This window comes from Giraffa tippelskirchi, chromosome 1 (genome assembly GCF_054371585.1).
Source record: "Giraffa tippelskirchi isolate mGirTip1 chromosome 1, T2T-mGirTip1v1.2.pri, whole genome shotgun sequence".
Lineage (NCBI taxonomy): Eukaryota > Metazoa > Chordata > Mammalia > Artiodactyla > Giraffidae > Giraffa > Giraffa tippelskirchi.
In genome coordinates this window covers 93,412,055-93,439,729 of record NC_137275.1, presented here as the reverse complement: position 1 = coordinate 93,439,729, position 27,675 = coordinate 93,412,055, and the positions used below count along the sequence as shown (strand labels likewise).

Here is a 27,675-nt window from a genome sequence, read left to right as displayed (position 1 = left end):
TTCATTCCATGCATATCATTTTTAATTAATTTTGCTTTAAATTCAAAAGTGATATCAAATTATCTGCACGGTAGACTTCTTAAAAACTTCTGTTTATTTTCTTTGTACACAAGGTCTTTTATGTGTCACTGTGCGCTTTGTGTAATTTATTAGTTCACAAGATCAGTCTAGTGCTCATTCCAGTCTTCTGTTTCTTACATATTATAACATGCTCTTCTCAAGTCTAGTATTTTCTTTGTAAATCCAATAGGGTTTAGATTCTCATTTCTCATAGCTTAGCTTAGCTTCATTTTTTCTCTCAAATATTATGAAACTCTTTGGAAAACCTTGTCCTAGTCAATAGGTATCTGTCTTACCCAATATCTTTTCAGTTTCCTTAGACTATTTTTTTCTCAACTCTCAAAATAATAAGCAACTTTCTGTAAGTCTTCAAATTAAGTATTTAAGGCAAACATGTTCTTTTTTCTTCCTGACACGGCTTACGGCATCTTAGTTCTCCACCCAGGATAGAACCCAGGCCCATGACTCTGGAAACACTGAGTCCTAACCCCTGGACTGCCAAGGAGTCCCCTTAACTTTGTTGCTTGATTTCTTCAAATATATTGCTTCTTTGATCATTCTTTTATAATCTGATACTTTAAAAATATTTTTTAAAGTTTGTTTCAAATTATTATTAGATATTTATATAATCTATTGTTTTTAACTTGATAAATTCTACTATTAATATTTAAAAGAAATATTTACGAAGAAAGTGATAAAGTAATTCCAATAAACAGATATAATTATAAGCTCCAAAAACTTTTCATAAAAATCAGATCTGGGCCCTTCTGGCACCATTGTTTTGAATAAGACAGCAGTCAGTTTAAGTATCTTCCATGGTAATCTTCTCTCTGGTAGTTCTTAACATTTTTTTCTTTATCCTAGAATATTTCTAAGTTTCTCCTTCGTGTTTGTGTGATTTATTTTTACTTGCCACTTGAGTATAAGTTCTATCTTAGATCTCCTATTTTTAATTCTGGAATAGTCTCAAATATTATCTCTTAAACAAAGGCTTCCCTATCACTTCTTTTGAGTTCTCTTATAAGTAAAATTTTTCCTCTTAGCATTGATGGATGGGGCTTCCCTGGTGACTCAGTGGTAAAGAACCTGCCTGCCAATGCAGGAGACGCAGGTTTGATCCCTGGATCAGGAAGATTTCCCTGGAGAAGGAAATGGCAATCCACTCCGGTATTCTTGCCTGGGTAATCCCATGGACAGAGGAGCCTGGCAGGCTACAGTCCATGGGGTCGCAAAAGAGTCAGGCAAGACTTAATGACTAAACAACAGCAACAACAATAGATGGATGGATGGATAGATAGGTAAGTAGATAGCTAGATAGATAGATGACAGAGTCTTATTCTGTTTGGGCTACTATAATAAAATACCACAGATGGGTAGCTTATAAACAACAGAAATTTATTTCTCATGTTTTGAAGGCTGGGACGTCTAAGATCAAGGTGCCAGCATGGTCACCTTTGAATGAGGGCCCTTTCTCTGGTTCATAGCTGGTGAATTTTCACTGTGTCCTCACATGGTGGAAGGGACTGGGGGCTCTATGGGGTCTTTTTTATAAGTTCCATTCATGAGGGCTCCAGCTTCATGATTTAAACACCTCCAAAAGACCTCACTCCTAATATCATCATCTTTGGGGGTTAGAATCCCAACCTGTGAATTTGCATGATACACTTACATTCAGACCATAGTGGATAGTTAGATACATAGATAGATAATGGGTCTGTCTCTCTGGGCTGCATTCTACATCTTCCAAATCTATTCCTTCTTCAACCATATCCAGACTAGCATTTAATAGATTTATCTTTTCTTTTTTTAATTTCAATGACCATTTTCAAGGTTTCTAAAGGATTTTCTTTCAAATCCACTTGTTCCTTTTTTCCTTGTTGATATTTAAAATCCCTTGCTCTTTAATGGATGTTACTTCGTTTATCTCTTACAGCACAATTAACATACTAATCTTTGTCTGATGGTTTCTTAAAATTAATTAATTTTACTTGAAACAAATCCATGATTTTATTATTGAGTGCTACCTTTCTTAGCATTAGATTTCTTCTTATGTTTTGGAACTTTGATTTCTATACCCTTTGTTAAGTAGGCGGTTTTGAGTGTATCTGTGGGTATATAGTTTTCTCTGTATGTGTGTTTACCTTTCTTTTCTCTGTGTTCACCCTTTCTTACCTAATCATTTTATGTTTGTCTTTACCTGACCTCCCAGCTTTCTAGACCAGATTTGTCTTAAAATGGCATTTCAGGACTCCTGTGCCAGATTTATGTTGGGAATATCACAGAATTAGGTATAAAAACAACAAAGGCTTACTTCATTTTCCAACTGACAGATTATATCTATATTCCAGAGATCTAGGTTTTTTTCAGCTTCTCTTCAGCGTTTATAAGCCCCCAGCTTCAAAAAGTGAGTCTGGCTCTGATGAGAGAAGTTTTGAGCATTTATTCTTCAGGGATAGAACCCATGGGCACCATTTCTACGCCTAGAACTAGGACAAGGCAGGTTCATGCTTTATCTCTCCTCTCCACTTTGCATTTCTGATCTATTTCTGGCCTGCGGACATGCCCATCTTTTTCAAATACAAATACTTCTAAATGTTTTTTGCTTTTTATAATTGACTCTTTTAGAGTAGAAGGAACAAATCAGAGCATAAACTCATGTGCCATCTTTACAACATACCACTAATGAGTTTTTCATGCATGTTATTTTAATCTTTTCAACTTCTTTGCTTCTTCAGAGCAGATATATATCTAACACATGAGGACCTATAGTCCTAACTATGCAGATCACAGACAACATAAGTATCTAGTAGTTGCTAAACACTTCTTACTTAAAGTAATTTTGTGATATAAAAATTCTGATTCCTAATCCAAAGGACATTGTATATTATATATATCAGAATTCATCAATATATATATGAATATGTGTGTTTTTGAGTGTGTATATAAATGTATATTTTTCATACCTATTAGGATTCCCTGGGTTTATTTACCTGTTTCTATGTTTCTCCTTATGCTCCCCATCTGGCCAAAAATACCTTGAGTCTGATGAAAATCTCTCTTTATTCCACAATACAGAAAGAAATCTGGAATTTCAAATGACACTTTTGAACCCTGCTTCAAACTGCTTCTCCTAATATTTTCAATTGGTTTTATTGTTTGATTGGTTTTTAAACCTCTTAGAAAACACAGATGGCCAGACTTACTCTGTCTAAGGGCTTGCTGGGAAACTAATCTGGCCCGCTGATGTCTTTATTTCCTTTGATGGTGTCTCCATGTGGAAGTCAGTGGCTCAGGATTACAGTAAGAGTCACCTGGGTGCAAAACCCGTGCTTGTGTGCCTTGCACTTAGAGTTTAGAAGTCATTAATCCACCTTTGCAACTTGTTCTTCAAAACCAGGCAGTTCTGTATTTTCCTTGGCTTCTTTGTCCCAGCAAATATAATAAGATATCAATTCTCACTGTGAGCTGATTATTCTCTTCTATCTACCAGGATCATAATTCAGTGGGAGCTGTTCCTAACCAAGGAAATGAGAGCAGAAATTATATAATTTGGCTTGAAATCCATGAATGTCTAGAAACATGTGCAAGTCTGACACATACTAGCTTGGTGGTCTTCATAGGCAACTCACTGAAAAAAAGAGTTTTTTCTCTTTTTTAATATGAGATCATCATAAAGACTAAACACTTATTGAATGACAATAATGAGCTAGCCCCTTAGAAAAATGAGACCAATAGTTACTCCCTAAATGCTTTCCAATTAAAAGCATTCTGATTTTAAGTCAGTGGGTTCTTAGAGAAACTCCAATATGTAAAAATTCACATTTAATAATAAATAAAATAATAATGTTTAATAAGATAGAAATATTTGTAAAGATTATTTACATTACTAGTACATACATTTAACTAACTGCCAACTAAATATTTTCAAAAGAAGTCTGATGAATGTGACTGAAGAGAAACTGTAATCACTTTTACTTAGTGCTTTTAATTATTAATATACTGAAATCTTCAGAAAAGAAATTTTCCTAAGACACATGAAATTTCTTACAAACCCTTTCTTACTGATGATATCTAGGCAGGATGAGCAAAAATTCCGAATCTTCAGTGTTTCTAAGTAACACGTCATTGGTTAGAGATCTAGGACAGCTTTTATAATTAAATGAAGCTAAAGAGTTATGCTGGAATACCAGAGACAAAGTTAGCCTTTACAAATCTCTGGTCCTTTTCATGTTAGTTAAAACAGTGATAAAATATATAGAAATCATTTACTAGCCATTTTGGAATAAAAAATTCCAAAAATTGTTCTTTGTCTTTCAGGTCCTCCAGGGAAACGAGGTAAGAGGGGCCGAAGAGGAGAATCTGGTAAGTCTCTCTTTCAGCTGTCCTGTGTCATTCATATCCTGGTTAGGTTCCCACATCTGTTCCTCCTAATTAGTGATTATATTGTTTTGTTGGGTGTTGTGTCCATGCATATGTGTGTGTGTGTGTGTGTGTGATGTTTAAATCTTCTCTGCTACATCTAGAAATTTTTTTTTTATCTTATTTCTATCTAGCTGTAGGAAGGAGACGTTTGCAAAATGTTATTAATTACAGTTTAATAACCCCTGGCACCCTATTTTGGCTTGTTTACAGTGTCAGGTTAAATCTGCCCCTTCAGTGTGCAGTGGAGAATTTCTTACCACACACAGTGCGACAACATCACCTGCTTTCCATCTACATAGGTGGTCAGTCAGGGCAGGTTCTTTGCAGAAACATCCACCTTGGGACACCAGGGCATATGTCTTGGAAAGATTATTATTATTTTAGCCAACTGGTAAAATTTTGTCATGCTTCTACCCTCATTCTTTTCAAAACTTGAGAATTTTTATTCCTCTTGTATAGCCATAGCATTTTAGTGATGACAGGAGCCTTAGTAATCAATCCAGAGTTTTCATTTTCTAGTTGAGGAAATGGTGGCCCAGAGCGATCAGGTGGTTTAGCAAAGCCCATGCAATTTTTTTTATGAGCATAACCTGAAGCACAACCAATTGTCCTGATACCCATTTCAGTGTTTTTCTTTTTTTTTTTTTGGTTTCAGGCCAAATCCCTATATGCAAAGTCAAATAAAAACTATTTTTTTGAAACCAAGATATTCAAATGAGTGTGTTCAATTACAGTATTACTAATACTTTATAAAGTCTAAGACTCCAAAAATGTAAATGTAAATGTGAAGTCTTAACAGGGTATCAGTTCTTTCTTGAAAGATAAGAGGAAGGTAATTAAAGGTCTGATTTTAGTAAGAAATGTTGTTTTTCAGTATTTGCTACCTACAAGTACTTATTAGCATTAAAAACAATCCACTAAGGGTTACAAAAGTGGAAATACTAACCCATCAAAAAGATAAGAAAGAAGATTGGGTTTTTGTCTCATCTGCTCCATCTTGGAAAAATTCTGTCAAAGTAAAAAGGTTGTATGAAAAAGTACCTGCTTAATTCCTTTAAAGAAATTCTCAAAGTTATCTTTAAACCTCATTCACTCTAAATAATTGGAAAGTTATATAGATATCCCCCTCATGAATTGTGAAGGTTTATAATAGAGGATGCTTTATAAATTTGTTTTCAAGGAAAAAAATGATAAAACATTGGTGGACCTAAATAATCACTGAATTGATATTTGCGTCAAAAGAAAGAAAGATGATTAAGGGGAAAAAAGTGAAAAGTTGTACTTAGGCAATTTTACAGAAAATATAAAAATCGAATATAAAAATATAAAAATTCCCAACTTTCTGACTACTGAGAACTGGTGCTTTAATTGAGCATATGGTGTGTGAAATATTGAAATTTTCTTAGACTTTGCCTTATTTTGATGAGAATACACAGTTTTAAAGAAACATATAAACATCAGGACTTAGCCTTTTATAGATTGAAAATACTACTAAAAAGTAAAGATCCTTAAAAAAAATAATGGTACATTTCTGATTTAGCCATTTTACCAAATTCAAGAAAATTGTCGATCAATTATTTACAACTGGTCAATCATGAAGACTAAAGACCCTCCTGATTCATGTTATCTAAATTTTGGATATATAAATTAGACAATCTTTGCTTAAAATACATGAACCTCTTGGTAATTCACAAACAGGTCACAGGGAATCTGAATATTCCTTGAAATTTTACATAAAATTTTGTGGGCACATAGATGTAAATGTATTTTTCTGATATGGTCTTATAGATCCATGATCAAAAAATGACTAAGAATCACTGAATTCTTAAGTGACTTCTGTGTCTCTTGGATTATGTTGATGATTATGATGATGCTCTAATGTTTTATGTCATTTTACTATTTGGCATATTCACTAATTTACTTCTCCTCTTTTTCTTATTCTCTCCACTCTCCTCCGACCATAGGTCCTCCTGTAAGTATATTTGCTGAATTTTGGCTCTTCTGCGTTAATCAGGACCACGTATGTTAAAACTTTGTTAAAATATCAAAGTATAGTCTGCATTTCAATTAGAAAAATGTTGCTGACCTTTAGTATTTAACTTTGGGAAATTATTTTTTTTAAGTATACTATTTTGTGATCATATGATGTGTTAGAGTACAGCATGTGTCAATTAAAAAAAACTTTATTTTTAGTATAATCACAAACCAATTATTCTCTTGGTAATTTTGGAATAACTTATGAATCTCCTGATATTAAATGTTTTTCCTGGAATCCTGAGGTTTCTTCAAGAGCAAACCCCCAAGCTCTTTCACACTTCTTTCATTCGTTTAAGCCTGTATCTGAAATATTTACATTTGCCAGTACACGAAATGTGGATGGCAACATGATCACGGAAGTGATACCCCCGGAGGGCTTGGTCCAGGCTCACTCCATAGGCAACACTCCCTTTGAAGTCCCTTGGAGTTTTGCCTGCATAAAGAGCTTGAGTTGGGGCCCTGGGAGAGTTGCACTTTCTTTTTTCTTTCCTTGAGTAGGGTCATAGCTGCAGCATTCCAGTCTGCTTTGGACTCACAGGAACAGATTATCTTGTCAGCTTTGAGCTAGATGTGTTTTTGAGTAATATCCTGGATATCTGTCGTCTGACCCCAGTGCTGTACTGTGAGCTGTACGTTTACAGTAGCAGTGATCATTGGCCTTGAGATGTTTTCTCATCCCGAATAGCCATTGTGCTCCAGGGTTCACAACTTCTGTAACAGGCTAGCTTGGTCCAGGGAGAGGGGCTTAGCATATCCTCGTTTACTTGATTCAGAGGAAGCATTGGCTTCCAAATATCTTTTGCAGTCTTCCTGCCATGTTCAAGGATGGAACATAAATCATCTTAGAAATGACTGTTTTTCTGTAACTGACTTTCAGCTCTTGCTTAATGCTAGGCAGATGGCATGCCCCAGGTCTTTGGCTTCATATTTAAACCTCTGTCTTTTAAACTAGAAACAAACCACTACCACTCAAAGGAAACCTTGGAGATTACATCCAGAATAGAATGTTCAGGGCTTCTTTTTGTGGATGTACGTATTAGGAAGGCGAGAGGTAGTTCTATTTCATCTCTGCCTTATGATGATGTTCAGGATGCTAGAATTTCCTCTTTGGTCCTTCACAAATTTAGACAGCCGTGTGGCTCCTGCTTTTTGGGGGGCTTTCTATTAGTGTAGGCTCTCTACTCTAAAAGATTTCAATTGATTTCACTTTTTTAAATTATATATTTAAAAAGAGGACTAATGTGTTTTAAGCCCCTGTATATGGCAGGCAATATTCTAGGCACTTTACATAACGTTTATTTTGTCTCTGATGTTACCATTCCCATTATCATTAATATCCCTAAACATTACCATTTTTCAACAAGGAAACTGAGACTTATGGAGGTTAATTATCAATTGGGCCTTCCAGGTGGCTCTGGTGGTAAAGAACCTGCTGGCCAACGCACAAGCCATAAGAGATGTGGGTTGGATCCCTGGGTCGGGAAGATTCCCTGGAGGAGGGCATGGCAATCCACTCCAGTATTCTTGCCTGGAGAATCCCATGGACAGAGGAGCCTGGTGGGCTACAGTCCATGGGGTTGCAAAGAGTAAGACACGACTGAAGCGAATTAGCAGGCACGCATGTACAGCTAAAGAGGATTTGCAAAGTTTGAATTCAGTTAGATATATCCGATTCTAAATACTTTCTGCTTACCACATTATCTTTCTTCCTCGAACTCATGAGTATACTCATGGCCCTCCTGCAGTAACACTCTCAAGTGAGATTGAGGAGGGAAAAACACTTAATAAAATTTAATTTAGAAACCTTACATTAACATATTTATTTGATATATTTGGAAAACTCGGCAATATCACAGTAGAATTATTTGTGGATGGAGTGTTACTTCTGTCAGTTTCTATATCTTGCATAATGAGATCGTTTATAATTTAAAACTTAAAATAAAACTTGAAATAGATCCCACATATCGATATACTCTTAAGGAAGTTGTTCAGCTTTTTACTCAGCCTTATACATTTTGACAAAAAGATATTGCTACCACAGGAATCTTTGCTATAAACAGCTGCAGTGGAACGATTTTATGATAATGTATGTAATTTATTTTTATGTGAATATCAGGTGCTTTTTTTCTATTTTCTTTCTTATAAAAGTAATATGTGTTAAAACACTGCTCTAAAGAAATCCATGCAAGTGCTTGGAGTACCTAGCTTGGATTTTACAAATGTATTTGCTAGAATGATTTGCCTGACAACTGTGTTACCTGATTCTAGGTGGCATGAAATTATACCTTCTATTTTGGATATCTCAAAAACACATTTATGTTTCAATAAGAGCAAAGAGTATGATCAAAATGTACAAAATAACTTCAGCATTTTTGAATGTAGCAAACTGTGCACTAGTTTTGACTTTTTAGAGTCAGTGGGAGACGCCCTCTCTCTGTCCTTTTGTCCCCAAAGGAGGTGCCATTCTGCTTCCCATGTAACAGAATCAAACAAGTCCTATAACAGTGGCCAGAACAGAGTCAGGAGATCTGTTTTAACTGGCTTTTTCATTTGTATCAGTCTATGGAATGCTATAATTGTGCCTGACTGACAAAGATATGATGTTATTGTTAGTAGAGTAGAACCCTCCAAGGTGTGAAATACAACACCAGGGTGCAGCCTGTTCTGTTCTGTCCACCTTCAGCAATTGTCAACAATTGATTTGAAGCCCGGAATCTTGTTGACAGATGAATGAAGCAAACTTTAGCCAAGTTAAGCTTACAATGCTATTTCTGCCAATGTGGTAGATGAATTAGCAAAAGAAATCTCTGTAGAACTTTTAGATGAGAAACTCTGATATCTTTACTTCATACTGGAAAAAAAAACAATATGACTTTTAGGTCAATAGTAAATATTTTCCAGATACATCCATAACTGCAGTTTATAATAACTACTTAACATGTCAGCCCGGTAAACTAGAGATATATTATACCCACCCATTTTACAGAGGAGGAAACAGAGGGTGAGGCAAGTCAAGTAAATCTAGCCCAAGGACAGACATCTAGTAGGAAGCAGAATCGGAATTTGCACCTAGGTTTATTTCTCTTCAAAGCCCACATCCCTGCACCCCCATATTTCTACAGGTTGTTTTTAGGCAAGTAAACTTTAAGTGTTACTACCTTCTTTGCAAATATCTTTTTTTGTTTGTTTGTTTTATCTTATCCTACCTTCTATTATCTAAGGTTCATTTTAAGCTTTTCTTAGCTACCTGTAGATCTTACATCTCGTATGTGATCTTTCATACTGCTGTTGACTCAAAACACACTTATAAATCATCTAATTCTCATCTAACAGCAGTAATTGGTGAAGACATGAGCTTTGGCTCTTGAGTTGAGAAAACTTAATATAAAATTGTAATGGAGATTTTCCGCAAACGTTCTTTTAATTGCTTTTGCTATATTCTTGATTAATTATCAAAATATTTTTATTTCTATTTGGGCTCAAATAATGTGCTTTTGACTATGTGGTTGCTGTTACTTTTTCTATAATAATAAGATGCCACTGTTGTTGGAGGGAAGCAAAGCACTTATTTTGTAGGAAACAATATCCCTAGAAAATACTGGAATGGCTTGATAAATTCAGATGTAGTCACCATAACAAACCAGATAAGCAATCAAAGCAAACCTGGAGAATTAATTTGTTTTTAATGGCCGTTTGAAAACAGAGTTATAATAGAATGACTATAGGCTGTCACAGATGGGTAGTTCATTTTGAGACCTTGTCTCCTGGAACAAAAGGTAGAAAGAGACACAACTGTAATTCTTACATAGAATAGATGTCCACAGTGTCTTCTGTTTTGAGTGGTTCAAGCTGCCATGTTTGAAGAGGGAACATGAGTTCAGTGGCAACTTGTTTCAGCGCTTCCTCTGATATTGTTTACATAAACTTAGTGCCAGATTAAGCAGAACTTTGAAATTCTGGAAGGAGCAGAGATAAGAGATAAAGAAATCCCAAAACTGAGATAAATAAAGGCACTAAAGTAAAAAAAGAAAGAGGAGGAGGAGAAGGAGGAGGAAAAGACATACAAAAATATTGACAATATATTTTTGCAAAATTATTCTTTCTTTTGGTCTATTTCTGGATACCATCTGTTTTAGAATAACTTTAGCTGTTTTAACAGACAAACTCGGAGATGTTAGTGGCTTACCACAATAGACATTGATTTCTTACACATGATAAAGAGCACGGCTTCTTGCAGGAATCCAGACTCACAAAGACTCTACCATCTTTCACATGTGTGTTCTGATGTAACCCTGCACATAGGCATGAAGCCATTGGATAAGAGAAATAAAGAAAGAGATTGGATGGTCAGGTGGGAAGATTTTTTTGGCCAGCACTTGAAGTACAAGATTTTATGGTTTATATCATTTCTGACCACATTTCTTTGGCAAGTGTCAAGTCACATTTTCACACCTAACTGCAAGGGAGAGAGAGAAATATAGCTGTGGGCTCAGACGAAAAGCTAAACAAAGTTGGTGAGTAGCCAATCTCTGCTGCCTTGTCTGGAAATAATTCCTGAAGAAATTGAAAGAACCAGCAATGTCCAGAAAGATGTATATAGATAACATCGCTTGGGGAATAATGTCATCTCTGTCTTTGTAAAATTTTAGAAAGAAAAATTTTATCAAAACTATTATCACTGGAAACTTCGAACAGAAACAGGAAAGGGAAAATATTTTTTTGAAAAAAAGAGCAAAAAGAGCAAAATAAGAGCAAAATAACAGTTTAGGGTGTGGTTTGTAAAAACAGGGTATGAACACCAGGTTAGGATCCCCAGCTTCCCCAAGTTACTTCATACCTTCATTGATAATGAAGACTTATTATCTCTAAGTACTTACAAAATCTTCAAGCACCAACTGACACTATTATGGTTTTCTCTTTCTTCTCCCTGTTGCTATTCAATCGCTAAGTCCTGTCTCACTCTTTGCGACCACAAGGACTGCAGCACACCAGACTCTGTCCTCTACTATCCCCCAAAGTTTGTTCAAATTCATGTCCACTGAGTCAATGATGCTATCCAGCCATCTCATCCTCTGCCATCCCCTTCTCCTATTGCCTTCAGTCTTTCCTAACATCAGGACCTTTTCCAGTGAGTTGACTCAACCTCATGTGGCCAAAGTATTGGAGCTTCAGCTTTAACATCTGTCCTTCCAATTAATATTCAGGGTTGATTTCCTTTAGGATTGACTGATTTGATCCCCTTGCAGTCCAAAGGACTCTAAAGAGTCTTTTCCAACACCACGATTTGAAAGCATTATTAAGCTGTTGTTGTTTAGTTGCTTAGTTGTGTCCAACTCTTTGTGACCCCATGGACTATAGCCCATCAGGCTCCTCTGCCCGTGGGATTTCCCAGAGCCAACAATACTGGAATGGGTTGCCATTTCCTTCTCCAGGTGATCTTCCCAACCCAAGGACTGAACCTGTGTCTTCTTCACTGGCAGGCAGATTCTTTACTGATGAGCCACCAGAGAAGCCCAGCCTTTCTTCTCCTTACTATTTCCCATCCCACTGACCAACTTCACTACCTTGCAGTGGATCCAAGGTGACCTTCTCAACTAGGAACTGTTCTGTTATCTATCTTGTTTCATATTCCCAATTGTCTCACATCCAAGTTTAATTTTTACTAATGCTTCTATGAAAAAATGATATACTTTTAGAGTTACTTTTATAAGGTTTTAAGAGTGAGCAACTGCCATTCTTGTGGTGGGAAACACGCTGCTATGCTAAGTCACTTCAGTCGTGTCTGAGTCTTCGCAACCTTATGGACCATAACCCGCCAGGCTCCTCTGTCCATGGGATTCTCCAGGCAAGGATACTGAAGTGGGTTGCCATGCCCTCCTCCAGGGGATCTTCCCAACCCAGGGACTGAAGCTGAGTCTCTTCCCCTGCATTGGCAGGCAAGCCTTTACCACTACACCACCTGGGAAGCCCAAATTAAAACAAAAACGTGAGTATTTAGGGATGAATCTTTTCTCTTCCAAAGATTCATGGAGGACGAAATAATGAAGAGCTAAAAGAGTGTTTCTTTTTAGGCTAAAAAATAAAAAACAAAAACAAGAAACAGGTAGCACAAGGCAACAGAACTCTTAAAAGTGAACCCTTCAGTTTTGAAGTCTTTGCTTTTAGTTGCTGATTGGGCAGCTGCATAGTTTTTCCAATATCCAGTCCACAAACAAATGGGGTGGCATGTCACTTCTTCCTATTTGACTATCTTATGTCCAAATATGTCCTTCACTTCACTTCTGTGTATTCTTTGGCTTCCCTGGTGGCTCAGACGGTAAAGCATCTGCCTGCAATGCAGGAGACCCAGGTTCGATCCCTGTGCCGGGAAGACCTCCTGGAGAAGGAAATGGCAAGCCACTCCAGTACTCTTGCCTGGAAAATTCCATGGACAGAGGAGCCTTGTAGGCTACAGTCCATGGGGTTGCAAAGAGTTGGGCACAACTGAGCAACTTCACTTCACTTCACTTTGTCCAAATACTTAGTTGTGTGGCTAAATTCCTAAGGCTGTCTGTTTATACAGACCAGTAATGATGAATAGAACAAATTAGGGAAGTAATTATATGACTTCTATGGATTTATGAGGCAATAACAAGCCATAGTCAAGAAAGCCACTCTAAAATAAAGTGCTGTGAGAAAAGCAGCTTGGACACATTTTTGGTTTTTGGGTTTTTTTAATATTTATTTTATTTTATTTTTTTTAATTAGTTTATTTTTTATTTTTTAACTTTACAATATTGTACTTGTTTTGCCATACATTGACATGAATCCACCATGGGTGTACATGTGTTCCCCTTCCAGAACCCCCCTTCCACCTCCCTCCCCATCCCATCCCTCCAGGTCATCCCGGTGCACCAGCCCCGAGCACCCTGTATCATGCGTTGAACCTGGACTGGCGATTCATTTCACATATGATAATCTACATGCTTCAGTGCCATTCTCCCATATCATCCCACCCTCGCCCTCTCCCATAGAGTCCATAATACTGTTCTTGGACACATTTTTGAATGAACATTTAAAACAACTAATTCCTATTAGAGTATAGTATAGTTGCTTTACAATGTTGTATTAGTTTCTACTGTATAGCAAAGTAAGTCAGCTATATGCATGCATATATCCTCCCTTTTTTGGATTTCCTTCCCACTTAGGTCACCACAGAGCACTGCGTAGGTTTCCCTGAGCTCTACAGTAGGTTTTCATCAGTTATCTATTTTATACATCGTATCAGTAGTGTATGTACAGCAATCCCAATCTCCTAGTTCATCCCACTCTCTCACTTCTTCCCTTGGTGTCCCTACATTTGTTCTCTATGTCTGTGTCTCTATTACCGTTTTTCAAGTAAGGTCATCAATAAGATACCATTTTTCTAGATTCCACATATATGCGTTCATATATGATATTTTGAACAAGGTCAAATGAGTGACTTAAGGCTACATTACTGTTTCGTTATGAATGACTGAGCATTTAGTACTCTTTGGCAGCATATGATTGCAGAGAAGACCTCAATGTCTCCATTCTTCCAAACTGGCTGCATAAAATGCTATGATTTCTTCTTACACAAAGAGTGGCTCCTGCCTAATCTCTGATCATATGCTGTGATGCTGACCTACATTTGGCCCAAGTTAACTAAGTGGCTTGTTTGATGTGAAAGTGAAGTCACTCAGTTGTGTCCAACTCTTCGCGACCCCATGGACTGTAGCCCACCAGGCTTCTCCGTCAATGGGATTCTCCAGGCAAGAGTACTGGAGTGGGTTGCCATTGCCTTCTCCTTGATGTGAATTGAGTCCTAAACTATAACAAAGAAAGAATTCCCTCCTTTAGATACGAAATAAACTTTGGTTCTTGCTTTGGTGGAATTAAAAAGACATCAAGCCTTGGAATCTAAAGTGCCCCAGGTTACCTAAATGTTCTTATAGGGCTTTTTTTAAAGTCATTATGAATGATTCTTTCTGAGGCACTTTTCATCTTCGCAGCCCTCATACTTTCTTAAGATGTACCTAGTGTAGTAGTGTTAGTCACTCAGTCGTGTTGGACTCTTTGCGACCCCATGGACTGTAGCCTGCCAGGCTCCTCTGTCTATGGGATTCTCCAGGTAAGAATACTGAAGTGGATTGCCATTCCCTTCTCCAGAAGATCCTCCCGATCCAAGGATCAAACCCGGGGCTCCTCCATTGCAGGCAGATTCTTTACCGTCTGAGCTACAGGGAAGATCCTAAGATTTAACCCTAAGATTTACTTAGGGTTGAATAAAATAAAACTTTTTCTTGTTTCTTTATGCGTTAATGTTTTCAGCCTAAAAAATACATATATATGTCTCAAGCTTGTATTTTTGCAGAATGTGTTAATAGAAATTATTTCTGTGTGATAAGAAATGAATAAAGGATGAAATCATAAGATATAGAGGCAAGAGGGACTTTAAAGGGTTATTAATAATTAGTTCATAAAGTTATTTAAAATTTAGTGCCCATTCATTCACTGATTCATTCGTCAAACTCATTTTGTGTGCCTAATATTTGCCATGCTCTCTGCTGTATATGATGGGGATACAATAGCAAGTAAACATACCCACTGCCTTCAAAAACCTTAGAGTCTAGTGGGAACAAAACAAACCAAGAACATAGCAATGTTATGTGAAAAATATGCTCAGGATATATTGAGGTACAATGGGAGAATCATAGAGGGGTAAATCATCCAAATTTGGGTGGGAAAGAGATCAGGATGCCTCTGAATGTAAGTCACAGTGTTGTCAATATGAAAAATCTTATTAATAAATAATGCAATGTTTTCATGGAGGTTGCATGTTAAAAGCCTTTGTGATACAAGAAAGAAAGGCATTTGGGGAAACTGCATATTAAATAAGGTTGAAATGTAAAGTTTGAGGAGAAGATGAGGAAGTAAATAAAAAGCAGAGACTGTAAAGGGCCTTGCATGCCATGCTAAGTAATTATCCTAAAAGTATGGAATCTGAAGGATTTAAGAAGTTGGGTAGCATGATCAGACAGACATTTTAGAAAGATCACTCTTGCTAAAGAATGGGAGGAAGACAAATGGGGAGAGAGAGATAGTTAAGATATAGTTGCAATTATTCAGATGAAAAATAAAAGGGCCTGGAGAGATATAGAGAAAGGGATAGATTCAGGGTGTATTGATGAGGTAGAAATGGCAAGATGTGTGACTAGGTGAAGGGATGAGGAGGAGAGAGAAGTAGGCGTGATTCTCAGGCTTTGTTCTGGAGAATAATAGTGCAGACTACAGGACAGAAACTAAAGAAAGAAGAGCAGATTAGGGAAGGAGATGACGCTGAAGTCTGATTGGAGCCCATATCCAGATTGAGAAAAAGGACAGGAATGGAGTGGCCTGAGCTGGCCCAGGACTGAAGTGAGCAGGAGTCAGGAGGTCCCAGGGGAGCAGCCTGAGCTGCAGACCAAACCAGAGAGGTGAGGGGCTTGCTCTTCCTAGTCCCAGCCCTGCTGTGCTCTCCCTTTCCCCCAGCTTCGGACTGGTCCCATTTTACAGTGTTCTGTGGAAGAAGAGTAGAAATAGGAAAACCGATGTGTCTTTACAAAGCAGCTGAGTCACCATGTCTTCCTATCAATAAACAAATGAGATCCATATTTGTGTAGCTAACCCACAGAAAAGGAAGAATGTTTGGCAGGCGCAGCAGAAACCCAATCTGGAAACTACAAATTTAAAAACAATTATTTTAAATTTCATATCACAAACTTCCTTTTGGAGGCTTCCGTTAGCTACATCTATGTTAGCATACTCTTCTGGGAGTAGAAACATAAGTGCTCCAGAGCTTTGGTACCCAGAGTCATGGATTTCAGAGGACACATAAAAGCATACTTTCGTCCTGTACTGCAGACACCATCTTTTGTTCTGATATATCGTTTCATTACACGGTAGTAGACACACATGCTTTGTGTCTTGATTTGCAGTTTGGGGAACAGTTTCAACTTGCTCCCTCCCAGAGTGCATTATTAACAACCAATTGGCATACAGTTTCAGACTTTTTCATAGGTGAGACTGAAAATTGAAAGAGTGGATTAGAGGGTTCTCTGCAGGCACCCTGGATAATTTATCGCGCTTCTGTTGTAATGGCTGGATGGATATATCTTTCACCATATGTAGCTTTTCATTTAGACTTCTAATCAATGGTAAAGAATAAGAACTGCTTTTTAAAAACCATCCCTTGGAGTGGAACTAATCAGCTTGTGGTTTCCCTTCAGGTAGTCTGACCATTATCCAATATGCCCTCTATGTCCTCACATAGGAAATGACCTAAACTTCCACTTCCAGTTGTGCAGGATTATTTATCCAGATGCCCCCCTCCATCTCCATCCAACCCTCTACTTTGCATATTAAAGTTAAGCCTCTAATCACTGGATCTTCATGTCTGGAAAGTTGATATGGCATCACCATTTCATACAGACTTACTTTGTATCTTATATGGTGTGACCTGAAAAGAAACTATTTTTGAATTCTTGTATTGTTTACCAGTTTGAAAGTTGTGTGAAAGAGGAGAATTTATTCCTCCGCCTGACTGGATCCCCTGGGCTTTATTTGTTAAGAATGCTATTTTCCCATAGGCATTAGCTCCCATGTTTAGAGGAGAAAAAAATTCCTTATTTTAGCTTAGTTTGGTAATGTTCATAGAGTTTAGGAGGAGAGACTTTGAAGGGCATAAACAAATGGATGGTGATTTCAGATCATTGGAATATTTTGAGCAAAATGAAAAATTGCTTGACCTTGTACCAAATATCATAATTCCTACAAAACTCACTACAGAAATCATATATTTCCTATAATGTGAAATTTCCTATATGTATATATTCAATTAAAACCACAAAGCAAATGAATTTAGATTGGGAAATTCCTCTTATTTATCATAGTGAGAAGTTTTTATTTTATCATCAAAAAGTAGCATTAGAGACGAGGCAATTTCTTTCATTCCTATTCATTTCTGTAACTTCTGATACTTTCTAAAATCTCTAATATAGAGCACCTGGATCATTTTCTAAGTTTGTGTTCTGTTTAAAGTAGATTAAATAGAAAGTTTTCATTTATGTAAATTATTACTGGAAATTGACCTGAATCTTCTCTCTGTAGTAGTAGGAACTCAATCTATTGTACAGTGATTACAAAAATGGGACCTACTTTAGTACTTTCAGTGATTTATAATATCCTTATTATATTGTCAGTAGATTACACTCCACAGCCAATATAAAAATTTCTTTGGGGAAGAGTTTTGGTAGCAGTCAAAGGGCATGGTTTATATTAGAATGTTTCTTGTTTGGGGCTAGAAGTCAGTATCATTTCAGGTGTGAAATGTTTCCTGCTTTGCTTGTTGACAGTAGCTACCACAGGTGGCTTACTATTAAAATAATTATCATAAGTCTCTTAGAAAATGACATCTCTTTTGTTGTGTATTTGTTCCCACTTTGTCTCACTTTGTGCTGGCTAGCCTTTTATTGAATAAATACCTTAGCATATCAAGAATGGTATCTAAACAGCATCCTAAATTGCAGATCTTCAAACTTTTTACTTTTAAACTATAACCAAAGCTAGTTAAATGTTTGGCTTTATCTAACAAGGGCATCATATAAAGCCCAGTAAATGAATGTGTGTGCTTATGTAAAACTAGCTCCTCATCTAACATCCAAATGTATATATAATGGGATACTAAAACCTCCATAATGAAATATTAAAGTTCTAATATTTGGCATTTATAGGCTTTTAATTTCTTTCTAACATAGTTAGAAATAGTTCATCTGTAGCAATTGACCAAAATATTGACTCTTAACTTTTCTGTTAAATAGAAAAAATTTTTTTAGAAAAGGGATCTTTTCCTAAGATTTTTATCTTCAAATTAGGGAAAGTTTCAGAGTGCATAAAATACTATAATTAGAATTTGAGTTGATGAGAACCTCAGAGATAGAGTCCAAGTTTTCCCTTTACTTTTTAAATTAATTAACTAAAAGTGGATCCCAAACACAAAGAAAGACATTGTCACACTGACATAGAACTATTCTGCAGTGATGAAAATGGGCTTATGAATAATGGCATACAGTATTTTCTATCTAGAATAATTCATTTCTAAGAGGATGTCTTTTAAAATCTCCTTATTTTTATAAGTTCAGTTCATCAAAGTCCTTATGTCACATCTGTTACAAAGATCCATCTCTTGTTGATCTACAGCCAACTAATTATCCAGAAATGACCCTTCTCACAGTTCATTGTGTTCTTATCATAATGACACAAACCAACATCAAATATGTTTTCTTGAGTGCTGTTCAAGATGAAGTAGCCGTGTGCATTCTGTATCTGCACATGGAGGTTTTGGTTTCTTAAAAGAATCAAGAACTTTTAGGTAAAGATGTCTTTCAGTTTCAATCAGCCATAAGCTTTTACATTGACATTTTTATAATATTTGTGTGGTTAAGAAATAGAATAGCACCATGAAGGAAATATTTCCTACTTTTAAATAATATTAGTTTCTAATGACTTGAATTAAACCTCAAAACTCTGCTGATCTCTAATTGCTTGTTTTTACCTCAATTTAAGTGAAAATAGAGTTAAAAGAAAGCTTGAGAATCTACTTGCTATGGAAGAATTTGAATTATTGGCGTTATTTATAAACTTTACTTTTTTTAGTTTTTGGATTCAAACCTTATTTAGACAAAGTTAATTATTATGCAAATGAAAGGATAAAAATTTATTGCAGAATGACGTAAGACTGAATGAGATGTATGTTTGTTGTAAAGGATATTGCTGCAAAAACGAATTATTTTCTTTCCCTGGAAGAGTTAGAAGAAAGCATGATTCTATCACATTGTTAGGTTTGATATTTCTCATTATTCTTAACTGCTATGGGCTCTTCATGAAAGGCTGATGCTGAAAAGAATTTAGAAACCTGGGAAATGTCTATACAGAAAATAGGTGAAAACTCTTATTGTCTAGGATCATAAAGGAAAGCGGTTTCAAACATATTGTTTCCTTCAAAAATTTGAAAATGAATCATGGTTTGGTTGAACTACTTGAGCTCTCTCTTCTGATGGGGATTGCCCTTCACTGTGCCTGCCTGCAGTCACAACATGACTGTACAAATAAGGAGGCTGGATTCTACTGTAGTACCGATGGTGCATGTGGGAATAGACGCAGGAGTAAAGGAACCCGGAACTGCACCACACCTGGCCTCTGACATCGGTGAAAAATCCTCCCTCGACTTAATGGCAGAACCAGGTCCCTCGACTTCCTTTGTGAATAAGGACAGTGCTACATAACTCTCATGTCCTAGTTCATGCTTCATACACCTATACGGTGTGTGTGCATGTGGGTGTGCGTGAACTAAAACTTCTCCCCCAACTCCCCTTTCCATGAGAAAAAGAAATAAACGGCTAAGGTTTGCAGTTTGTCAAAAGCTTTGAAGAGATGGCTTTAGCAGACTTTATTTCTGGAGGCTTATACCGCCCCTCCACCCCTTTAGGAAGGACCTGGTGGGTTAGCCTAATTTGCTTCATGCACACCAATTATTAATACAAGCATCTACCTGTGCCTACTTCCTTTCATTTATACAATTTCAAGGATGGCCAGCCAGCATGCTCCAGGCAGGACATAGAACCATTCATGCATGTGAACTCGAGCTTTATTCTCTCCCCAGTAGGCTCCTGGCATGCTGTGGCCGCAGCCCAGGGAAGACTATCTTTTAGCCCTCAGCGGCTATTTAGAATCATTCAGAAAGAACCTGCTAAGCCTCATCAATAGAGGTAATTTAGCCAGTGGCTCTAAAAATGCTAAGTTACAGTCCCAGTCTCAATTAAGAACATTCATGTTATAGGAGAACTGAAATGTACTCATTGTACTCTTGATGATGTTACAGTCTCTAATTTAGTCCCAGCATCATTAACTGCATAACGGTATCTATTAAAATAAACTAATAAAATAAACTTTCAATCATTTTTGTCACAGCAAGAAGAGAGGATTAACTAGTTTCCACAAATTAAACCTATGTAAAAGGGTCTTCCAGTTGCTTGGCAAGAAAAAAATCCAATAAAATATGGAAATCTGACAATGTACAAATTTCTCTGTGTCACTTGTAACTGCAGATTCTCCCACTGAAGGGTCTGTTCCTTATTTTTCCTTGTTCCTCTAGCACTACCATAGTGCTTGGCATTTAGTGGATTGATTGACTGAATAAAAATTCATATAAAGATAAACTTTTAAAATCAAATATTATATGCCTTTCACTGTCCAGGATGGAGTTTAGAATAATAGCTAAAAAGTCTAAGTTCTGGAATCTGAAAGACCTGAATTTATGTTTCAGTACTCCTACTTTCTAGCTGTGTGATCTTAGGCAAGTCACTCACTCTCTGTCTCAATTTCCACAGCTGTATAATGGGGCTAACAATGGTACCTATTAATGTTCACAAAACAAAAGACACAGTACTAACTGTAGCAGCACCATAAGTGTTAGCTGTTCTAAGAGCATACCATTTAATAGGAGATGTAAGATACCAAGAGCCATAGTTTAAGGCAGAATATAATGTCATAAAATAATTAAGGAAATAATCTGTGGCTATTCAGAAGAAATAAAGTTCCTATCTGCTGTGAGAAAACAGGCAGGTCTTTGAAAGAAATGAAAGCTCTAAAAGCCTGGATGGGATTTCAACAAGTGAAGTGGGCAGGAGGGCAGCCAGCCTGGGTAGATAGCAGGAACAAGAATCTCGGAGGAGGTCGGGAGCCTGGAGCAGTAGGAGAGAGGTCACGGGACCACGGCTTCCCAGGTGGCTCAGTCGGTAAAGAATCTGCCTGCAATGCAGGAGAGGCAGAAGACGCAGGTTCGATACCTGGGTCAGGAAGATTCTCCTGGAGGAGAAAATGGCACCCACTCCAATACTCTTGCCTGAAAAATTCCATGGACAGATGAGCCTGGAGGGCTACAATCCATGGACTCACAAAGAGTCGGGCACGATTGAGCACACACACATGCACACAAGGGCCATGGATCCCTCTAGTGGCTGAGCCAAGGGCTTGGACTCCCACGTCTAACTGAGCCTTGATTTGGTCAAGATGAGATGTCATTATCTTTGGTGGAGCCAAGTTGAAGTTTTGAAGTTGGGTCAGATCCTGCTGGGACTGCCTGAGTCCTCCAAGTGCCATATTTCTTCCTCTGGCATTTCAGCAGCACTTTGTTTACATAGCCACTGTAATCCTCAAAGTTTCATGACTTGATTGGTAAAGTTTCTTTGGCCTTGTTACAAAAAATGTAGGAAATGGTGACTCACCGAAATTCTATGGTAGCTTATCATGAACAATGTCTGGAAAGGTGAATTATAGGAAATCCATAGCCTTTTAGGCAATATATGGGCTTCTCCAATGGCTCAAGTGGTAAAGAATCTGCCTGCAATGTAGGAGATACAGGAAATGCAGTTTGATCCCTGGATCGGGAAGATCCCCTGGAGAAGGAAATGGCAACCCACTCCACTGTTCTTGCCTGGAAAATCCCATGGACAGAGGGGCCTGGTGGGTTACAGTCCATGGGGTCTTGAAGAATCAGACATGACTGAGTGTCCACTCACTAGACAACATACTTTGCATAATTGCTGTATACTTCTAATAATTTTTGAGTCTCTATTGAATATAGATAATATTATTTTTATTATTGTTATAGTACATGTTATTGAAATTGTATTCCTGCAATTAAGCCTGAACTGTGGTGTTGGAGAAGACTCTTGAGAGTCCCTTGGACTGCAAGGAGATCCAATCAATCCATCCTAAAAGAGATCAATCCTGGGTGTTCATTGGAAGGTCTGATGTTGAAGTTGAAACTCCAATACTTTGGCCACCTCATGCGAAGGGTTGACTCACTGGAGAAGACCTTAATGCTGGGTAGGATTGGGGGCGGGAGGAGAAGGGGACGACAGAGGATGAGATGGTTGGATGGCATCACCGACTTGATGGACATGGGTTTGGATAGACTCCGGGAGTTGGTGATGGACAGAGAGGCCTGGCGTGCTGCAATTCATGGGGTCGCAAAGAGTCAGACACGACTGAGCTACTGAACTGAACTGAATTAAGCCTAAAGAGATAGGAATATAGCTAAAATAAAGTTAGAAGTATGGTTTTAAAAGCTGTTAAAACATCACTGGTTAAAAACTATAATGATAGATTAAGATCACAATAGACATTCTACTAATTGAACTTATTAAAGATAGTCTACTGGGTATATCACAAATGTAATGTGGAAAGAATAAAAAGTTCATCTGACAAAGAAATGGAAGACACTGTCCTGTGGCCTTCTTATATCCTCACTTTCCTCCTGAACAGATTAGATGTCTTGTTCGATCATTACACTCCTGCTCATTTGTGGGCACCTCTAACTCCCTCTGTCTTGCTCTGGGGAGACCACAAACCTACTTAAATCCAAGTCACCCTCCACTCTACGCCTGCACCTGCCCAGCTGAAGGTAGATGGAGGAAAACAACTCTACAAACTGGTCTCATTTTAAACTCCCAACCGCTAATCTTGAGGATGCACAGTGCTGTCCACGTCTGCAATCCAGTCACTGTCTAACTTTCTTAGCTGTTTCAAATTTTTTCCTTGCTCAATTCTCTAGCATCTCCTTCACACTTAATGTTGTTCAAAGCATTGTTTGTTGTTTCTCTGAGAAAATAGAAGCCATCAGAATAGAATTCTATGCACTCCCACCACCAAATCTGATAGTTCACTCAGATGTGTACCCTCCTTTCCTCCTGCTACAAGAAATGAACTGTTCCTTCCTTGTGCAGTTGAACCAATCCCCTCTGCCTTGCTCAAGGTCATTGCTCTTCAATTGTTGTTTCTCTGCTATATCATCAATTTTTCCTCTCTATTAAATAATTCTGTTAATACAAATGAAGCCATAATATCATCCATCTTAGGGGAAAAAAATTTCCTTGACCCCATATCTTTCTCTAGACACTGTTGCATTTTGCTTCCACTGTTCTTCACAGCAAAACTCCTAGGAAGAGTTGTCCATGATAACTATCTCTTGATGCTAACAAGATATTAATATCTACCACTCTGCTGGATCGTTCTTGTTAGGGTCACTGATTACCTTCACTATGACAAATTCAAGGATCAGGGTTCTGTTCAAATGTTACTAGATCATATTTAACAGAGCCTATTGCTCTCTTCTTGTTGAAACACTTTTATTGCTTATCTCTTTGGTGGGTATCACTCTTTCAAAGTGCTCTTCCAATCTCACTGGCCACTTCTCAGCCTGGCTAGTTCTTTTACTTCTCCTTGATCTCTAAATGTTGTGCTCGAAGGCTCAATCCTTGGACCTTTTTTCTTCCTTATTTACATTCACTTGCTAGGTGATTGCATGTAATCTCATGGTTTTAATATTATCTATATGTCAAAGGTTCCCAGATTCATATCTGCACCCTAGACTTCTCCTTTAAACTCTGGACTTGTATATCTAACCATCTACTCAACATCCCTACATGGCTGTTTCACAGATACCCCAAACCACATGTCCAAAACCAAATTCTCCAACCTTGCTCCTCTTTAGTGTTCTCCACAACAGTAAATGACATCACCATTCCTTAGTTGCTCCAGTCAAATCTTGGAGTCACTCCTGACTCCTCTTTTTTCTCACACCTTGCATTCAATCTATCTACGAATCTTATACCACTTTCTCCACAATATTCAGTTCAGTTCAGTCACTCATTCATGTCCGACTCTTGGAGACCTCATGGACTGCAGCACACCAGGCCTCCTGGTCCACTGCCAACTCCTGGAGTTTACTCAAACTCAAGTCCATTGAGTCGGTGATGCCATCCAACCATCTCATCCTCTGTTGTCCCCTTCTCCTCCCACCTTCAATCTTTCAGAGAATCAGGATCTTTTCAAATGAGTCAGTTCTTTGTATCAGGTGGCCAAAGTATTGGAGTTTCAGCTTCAAAATCAATCCTTCCAATGAATATTCAGGACTGATTTCCTTTTGGATGGACTGACTGGGTCTCCTTGCAGTCCAAGGGGCTCTCAAGAGTCTTCTCCAACACCACAGTTCAAAAGCATCAATTCTTTGGTGCTCAGCCTTCTTTATAGTCCAACTCTCACATCCATACATGACTGCTGGAAAAACCATACCTTTGACTAGATGGACCTTTGTTGGCAAAGTAATGTCTCTGCTTTTTAATATGCTGTCTAGCTTGGTCATAACTTTTTTTCCAAGGAGTAAGGTCAGGAAGCAACAGTTAGAACTGGACATGGAACAACAGACTGGTTCCAAATAGGCAAAAGAGTACGTCAAGACTGTATATTGTCACTCTACTTATTTAACTCATACGCAGAGTACATCATGAGAAACGCTGGGCTGGAGGAAGCACAAGCTGGAATCAAGATTGCCGGGAGAAATATCAATAACCTCAGATATGCAGATGACACCACCCTCATGGCAGAAAGTGAAGAGACCTAAAGAGCCTCTTGATGAAAGTGAAAGAGGATAGTGAAAAATTTGGCTTAAAGCTCAACATTCAGAAAACAGATCATAGCATCTGGTCCCATCACTTTATGGCAAATAGATGGGGAAACAGTGGCTGACTTTATTTTGGGGGGCTACCCTAATTTGTAGACTTATGGTAACAGAAATGTCATTCTTGGAGCTCTTGGTGTCTTGTGGGAGTCAGTAAGTTATATTTGTTATGACACACCCCCAAACACGTTGGTCCCTAAAGTACACAAGCTTCTGGGCTTGCAGAGCCTCTCCACCTGAATTTTGAAATAGGTTTTCATTTTAGGGCTCTGTCTCACTGGAGCAAAAAGCATTATGTGACTCATGTATTATCAATTATTTGCTGCTTTAATTCATTTATTAACGTAAACCTGTAAGGCAGCTGCAGAGAGCATGAAGTCCATTTTTTGCACAATATTTAGAAAATTGGACATTTACATAAATTTAATCAGACTGAGAGATGTTTACAAATTGGCATCTCATATTATCTGGCACAATCAAAATAGTACACTTTTAAAGATGTAATAAAATTGGAAGAAGCCAAATTATTCATCATATACAATTTAAGAAAAATTTGTTAGGCAGTAAAAATTGCCTTTGTAGTCTTTAAAAAGCATGTATTTTCAAAACATCAGAAGCTGAGCAGGTGTCTCTACTCACATGTATTCTATGTGTTTATTGTATCCTATTAAACTTATGTTTGTAAACTTGTCATTTATTTATACCTTCCAGATTCCATGCCAGTTGGTGAAAAAACCTGAAGATGTAGTTTGTTTTACAAGTTTGATACACATTTATATCCAAAATCATACATCCTTTAAATTGCTTTATAAAATACTACAGCTAAATCCCCAAGCCCAAATATTTTGGTCTGCAAAGTTGCAGTTTCCCAACAAATTCAACTGAGCAGGGATCTCCAGTCTACATGAACCATGGCCTTCTATAGTTGATTCTTGACTCTAGAAATCTCCTGCCCCTGTGTCTATGACAGCCCCATTCCTAGAAATGATGTGGGGCTTACATAGAAGGTGAATTAAAAACTTTTACTTATTGAATTTTAAAGAATAGTTTTAAGAATTTTTCATATTCTTCCATGTAATTAAAAACACCATGAATTGATGAAGTTCGAAAATGGAATTCAAATCACTGACCTAGATCTTTGAGTGAATGAATCTACTATGGAAAAAATTTGGTTCTGTTTAAAAATTTCTGCAGTGAATTATGTATCATGCTAAATATTTTTATGATCAAAACGTGGGGCTAGAAAATGTTGAAAAGTATAGAAAACTCTCAGGATAGAAATGCTGCTAAGCCACCTCAGTCATGTCCGACTCTGTGCGACCCCATAGACGGCAGCCCACCAGGCTCCCCCGTCCCTGGGATTCTCCAGGCAAGAACACTGGAGTGGGTTGCCATTTCCTTCTCCAGTGCATGAAAGTGAAAAGTGAAAGTGAAGTTGCTCAGTCATGTCCGACTCTTAGCGACCCCATGGACTGCAGCCTACCAGGCTCCTCCATCCATGGGATTTTCCAGGCAAGAGTACTGGAGTGGGGTGCCATTGCCTTCTCCGAGAGACCCCTATTAGGTCATTGTTTTGTAGTGCTGCTCTCTTAGCTGCCTGATCAGCTGCTTGGTTTTTTTTTGTGTCACTTTCATGCTCCCTTTTTGGTGTCCTTTACAGTGGGAGACTGAAACCTCAGTGGGCAGATGGGCTGCCTCTAAGAGTCTAAGAATTTGATCACCATATTTGATTGGGGACCCTCGGGTGGTCAAGTGGCCCCCATTTTTTAAAATAATTACTCATAATTCCACCACCCAGAAATAACTCCCATTTTCATGTATTTTTTCTCCCTTCCCTTCCCTTCTCCTCCCTCACTTCCTTCCTTGTTTCCTTCACTTTCTCTTTCTTTATTTCCTTCCTTCTTTCTTCATATAGATATATTTACAAATATATGTCTGAATAAATACATATATGTATATACATGTAGAATTATACCCCAGAAAAATATCTAATCTGCATTTTATATAATACAATATGAATAAATAAAATATATGAATTGTATAATTGGAATAACACTGCATTATCATTGTTGTATCATAAGGAAATAATCGTGTGCATGCTAAGTCGCTTAAGTCATGTCTGTCTCTTTGTGGATCCTATGGACCGTAGCCAGCCCAGCTCCTCTATCCATGGGATTCTCCAGGCAAGAATACTGGAGCAGATTGCCATGCCCTCCTTCAGGGGAACTTCCCCACCCAGGGATGGAACCCTCATCTCTTATGTCTCCTGCATTGCAGGCAGGTTCTTTACCGCTAGCACCTCCTGGGAAGTCTTAAGAAATAATCATATATAGTTAAATATTTGTATAGAAATATGTAGACACTGTTTATGGTAGCAAAAGTCTGAATCAACCTCAGTGGAATATTAAGCATTCAATACATTTAAATATTGTAAATTAATGCATAAATAGAATCCTTATCTTTCTTATGCTCTGTATGTGAAATTTTAGTGACAAAAAATGCGCCTGATAAAATTCTTTACTTTCTTATGTTCCCACTATGACCATTTAATCATAAGATAAACATAGCATGGTGTTAGAAAAATAATAATGTTTTAA

General features: G+C 37.6%; 1 protein-coding gene and 1 non-coding gene across 4 annotated transcripts in view; both read left to right on the top strand.

The window, feature by feature from the left end:
* Nucleotides 1-27,675, top strand: part of COL25A1 (collagen type XXV alpha 1 chain) — a 499,505-nt gene that overhangs the window by 245,799 nt on the left and 226,031 nt on the right. For 2 of the 3 annotated variants that reach the window (XM_081556824.1, XM_081556908.1), the window contains exons 3-4: nucleotides 4,378-4,422; nucleotides 6,447-6,454. In XM_081556824.1, coding sequence (XP_081412950.1) covers nucleotides 4,378-4,422; nucleotides 6,447-6,454 — 53 coding nt within the window. Of the gene's footprint in view, nucleotides 1-4,377; nucleotides 4,447-6,446; nucleotides 6,455-27,675 lie in introns of all 3 variants that reach the window. The other variant, XM_081556987.1, reaches the window with a different exon arrangement.
* On the top strand, nucleotides 12,818-12,890 carry TRNAC-GCA (transfer RNA cysteine (anticodon GCA)). Its single transcript has one exon. It is a non-coding gene; the product is annotated as a tRNA-Cys (tRNA).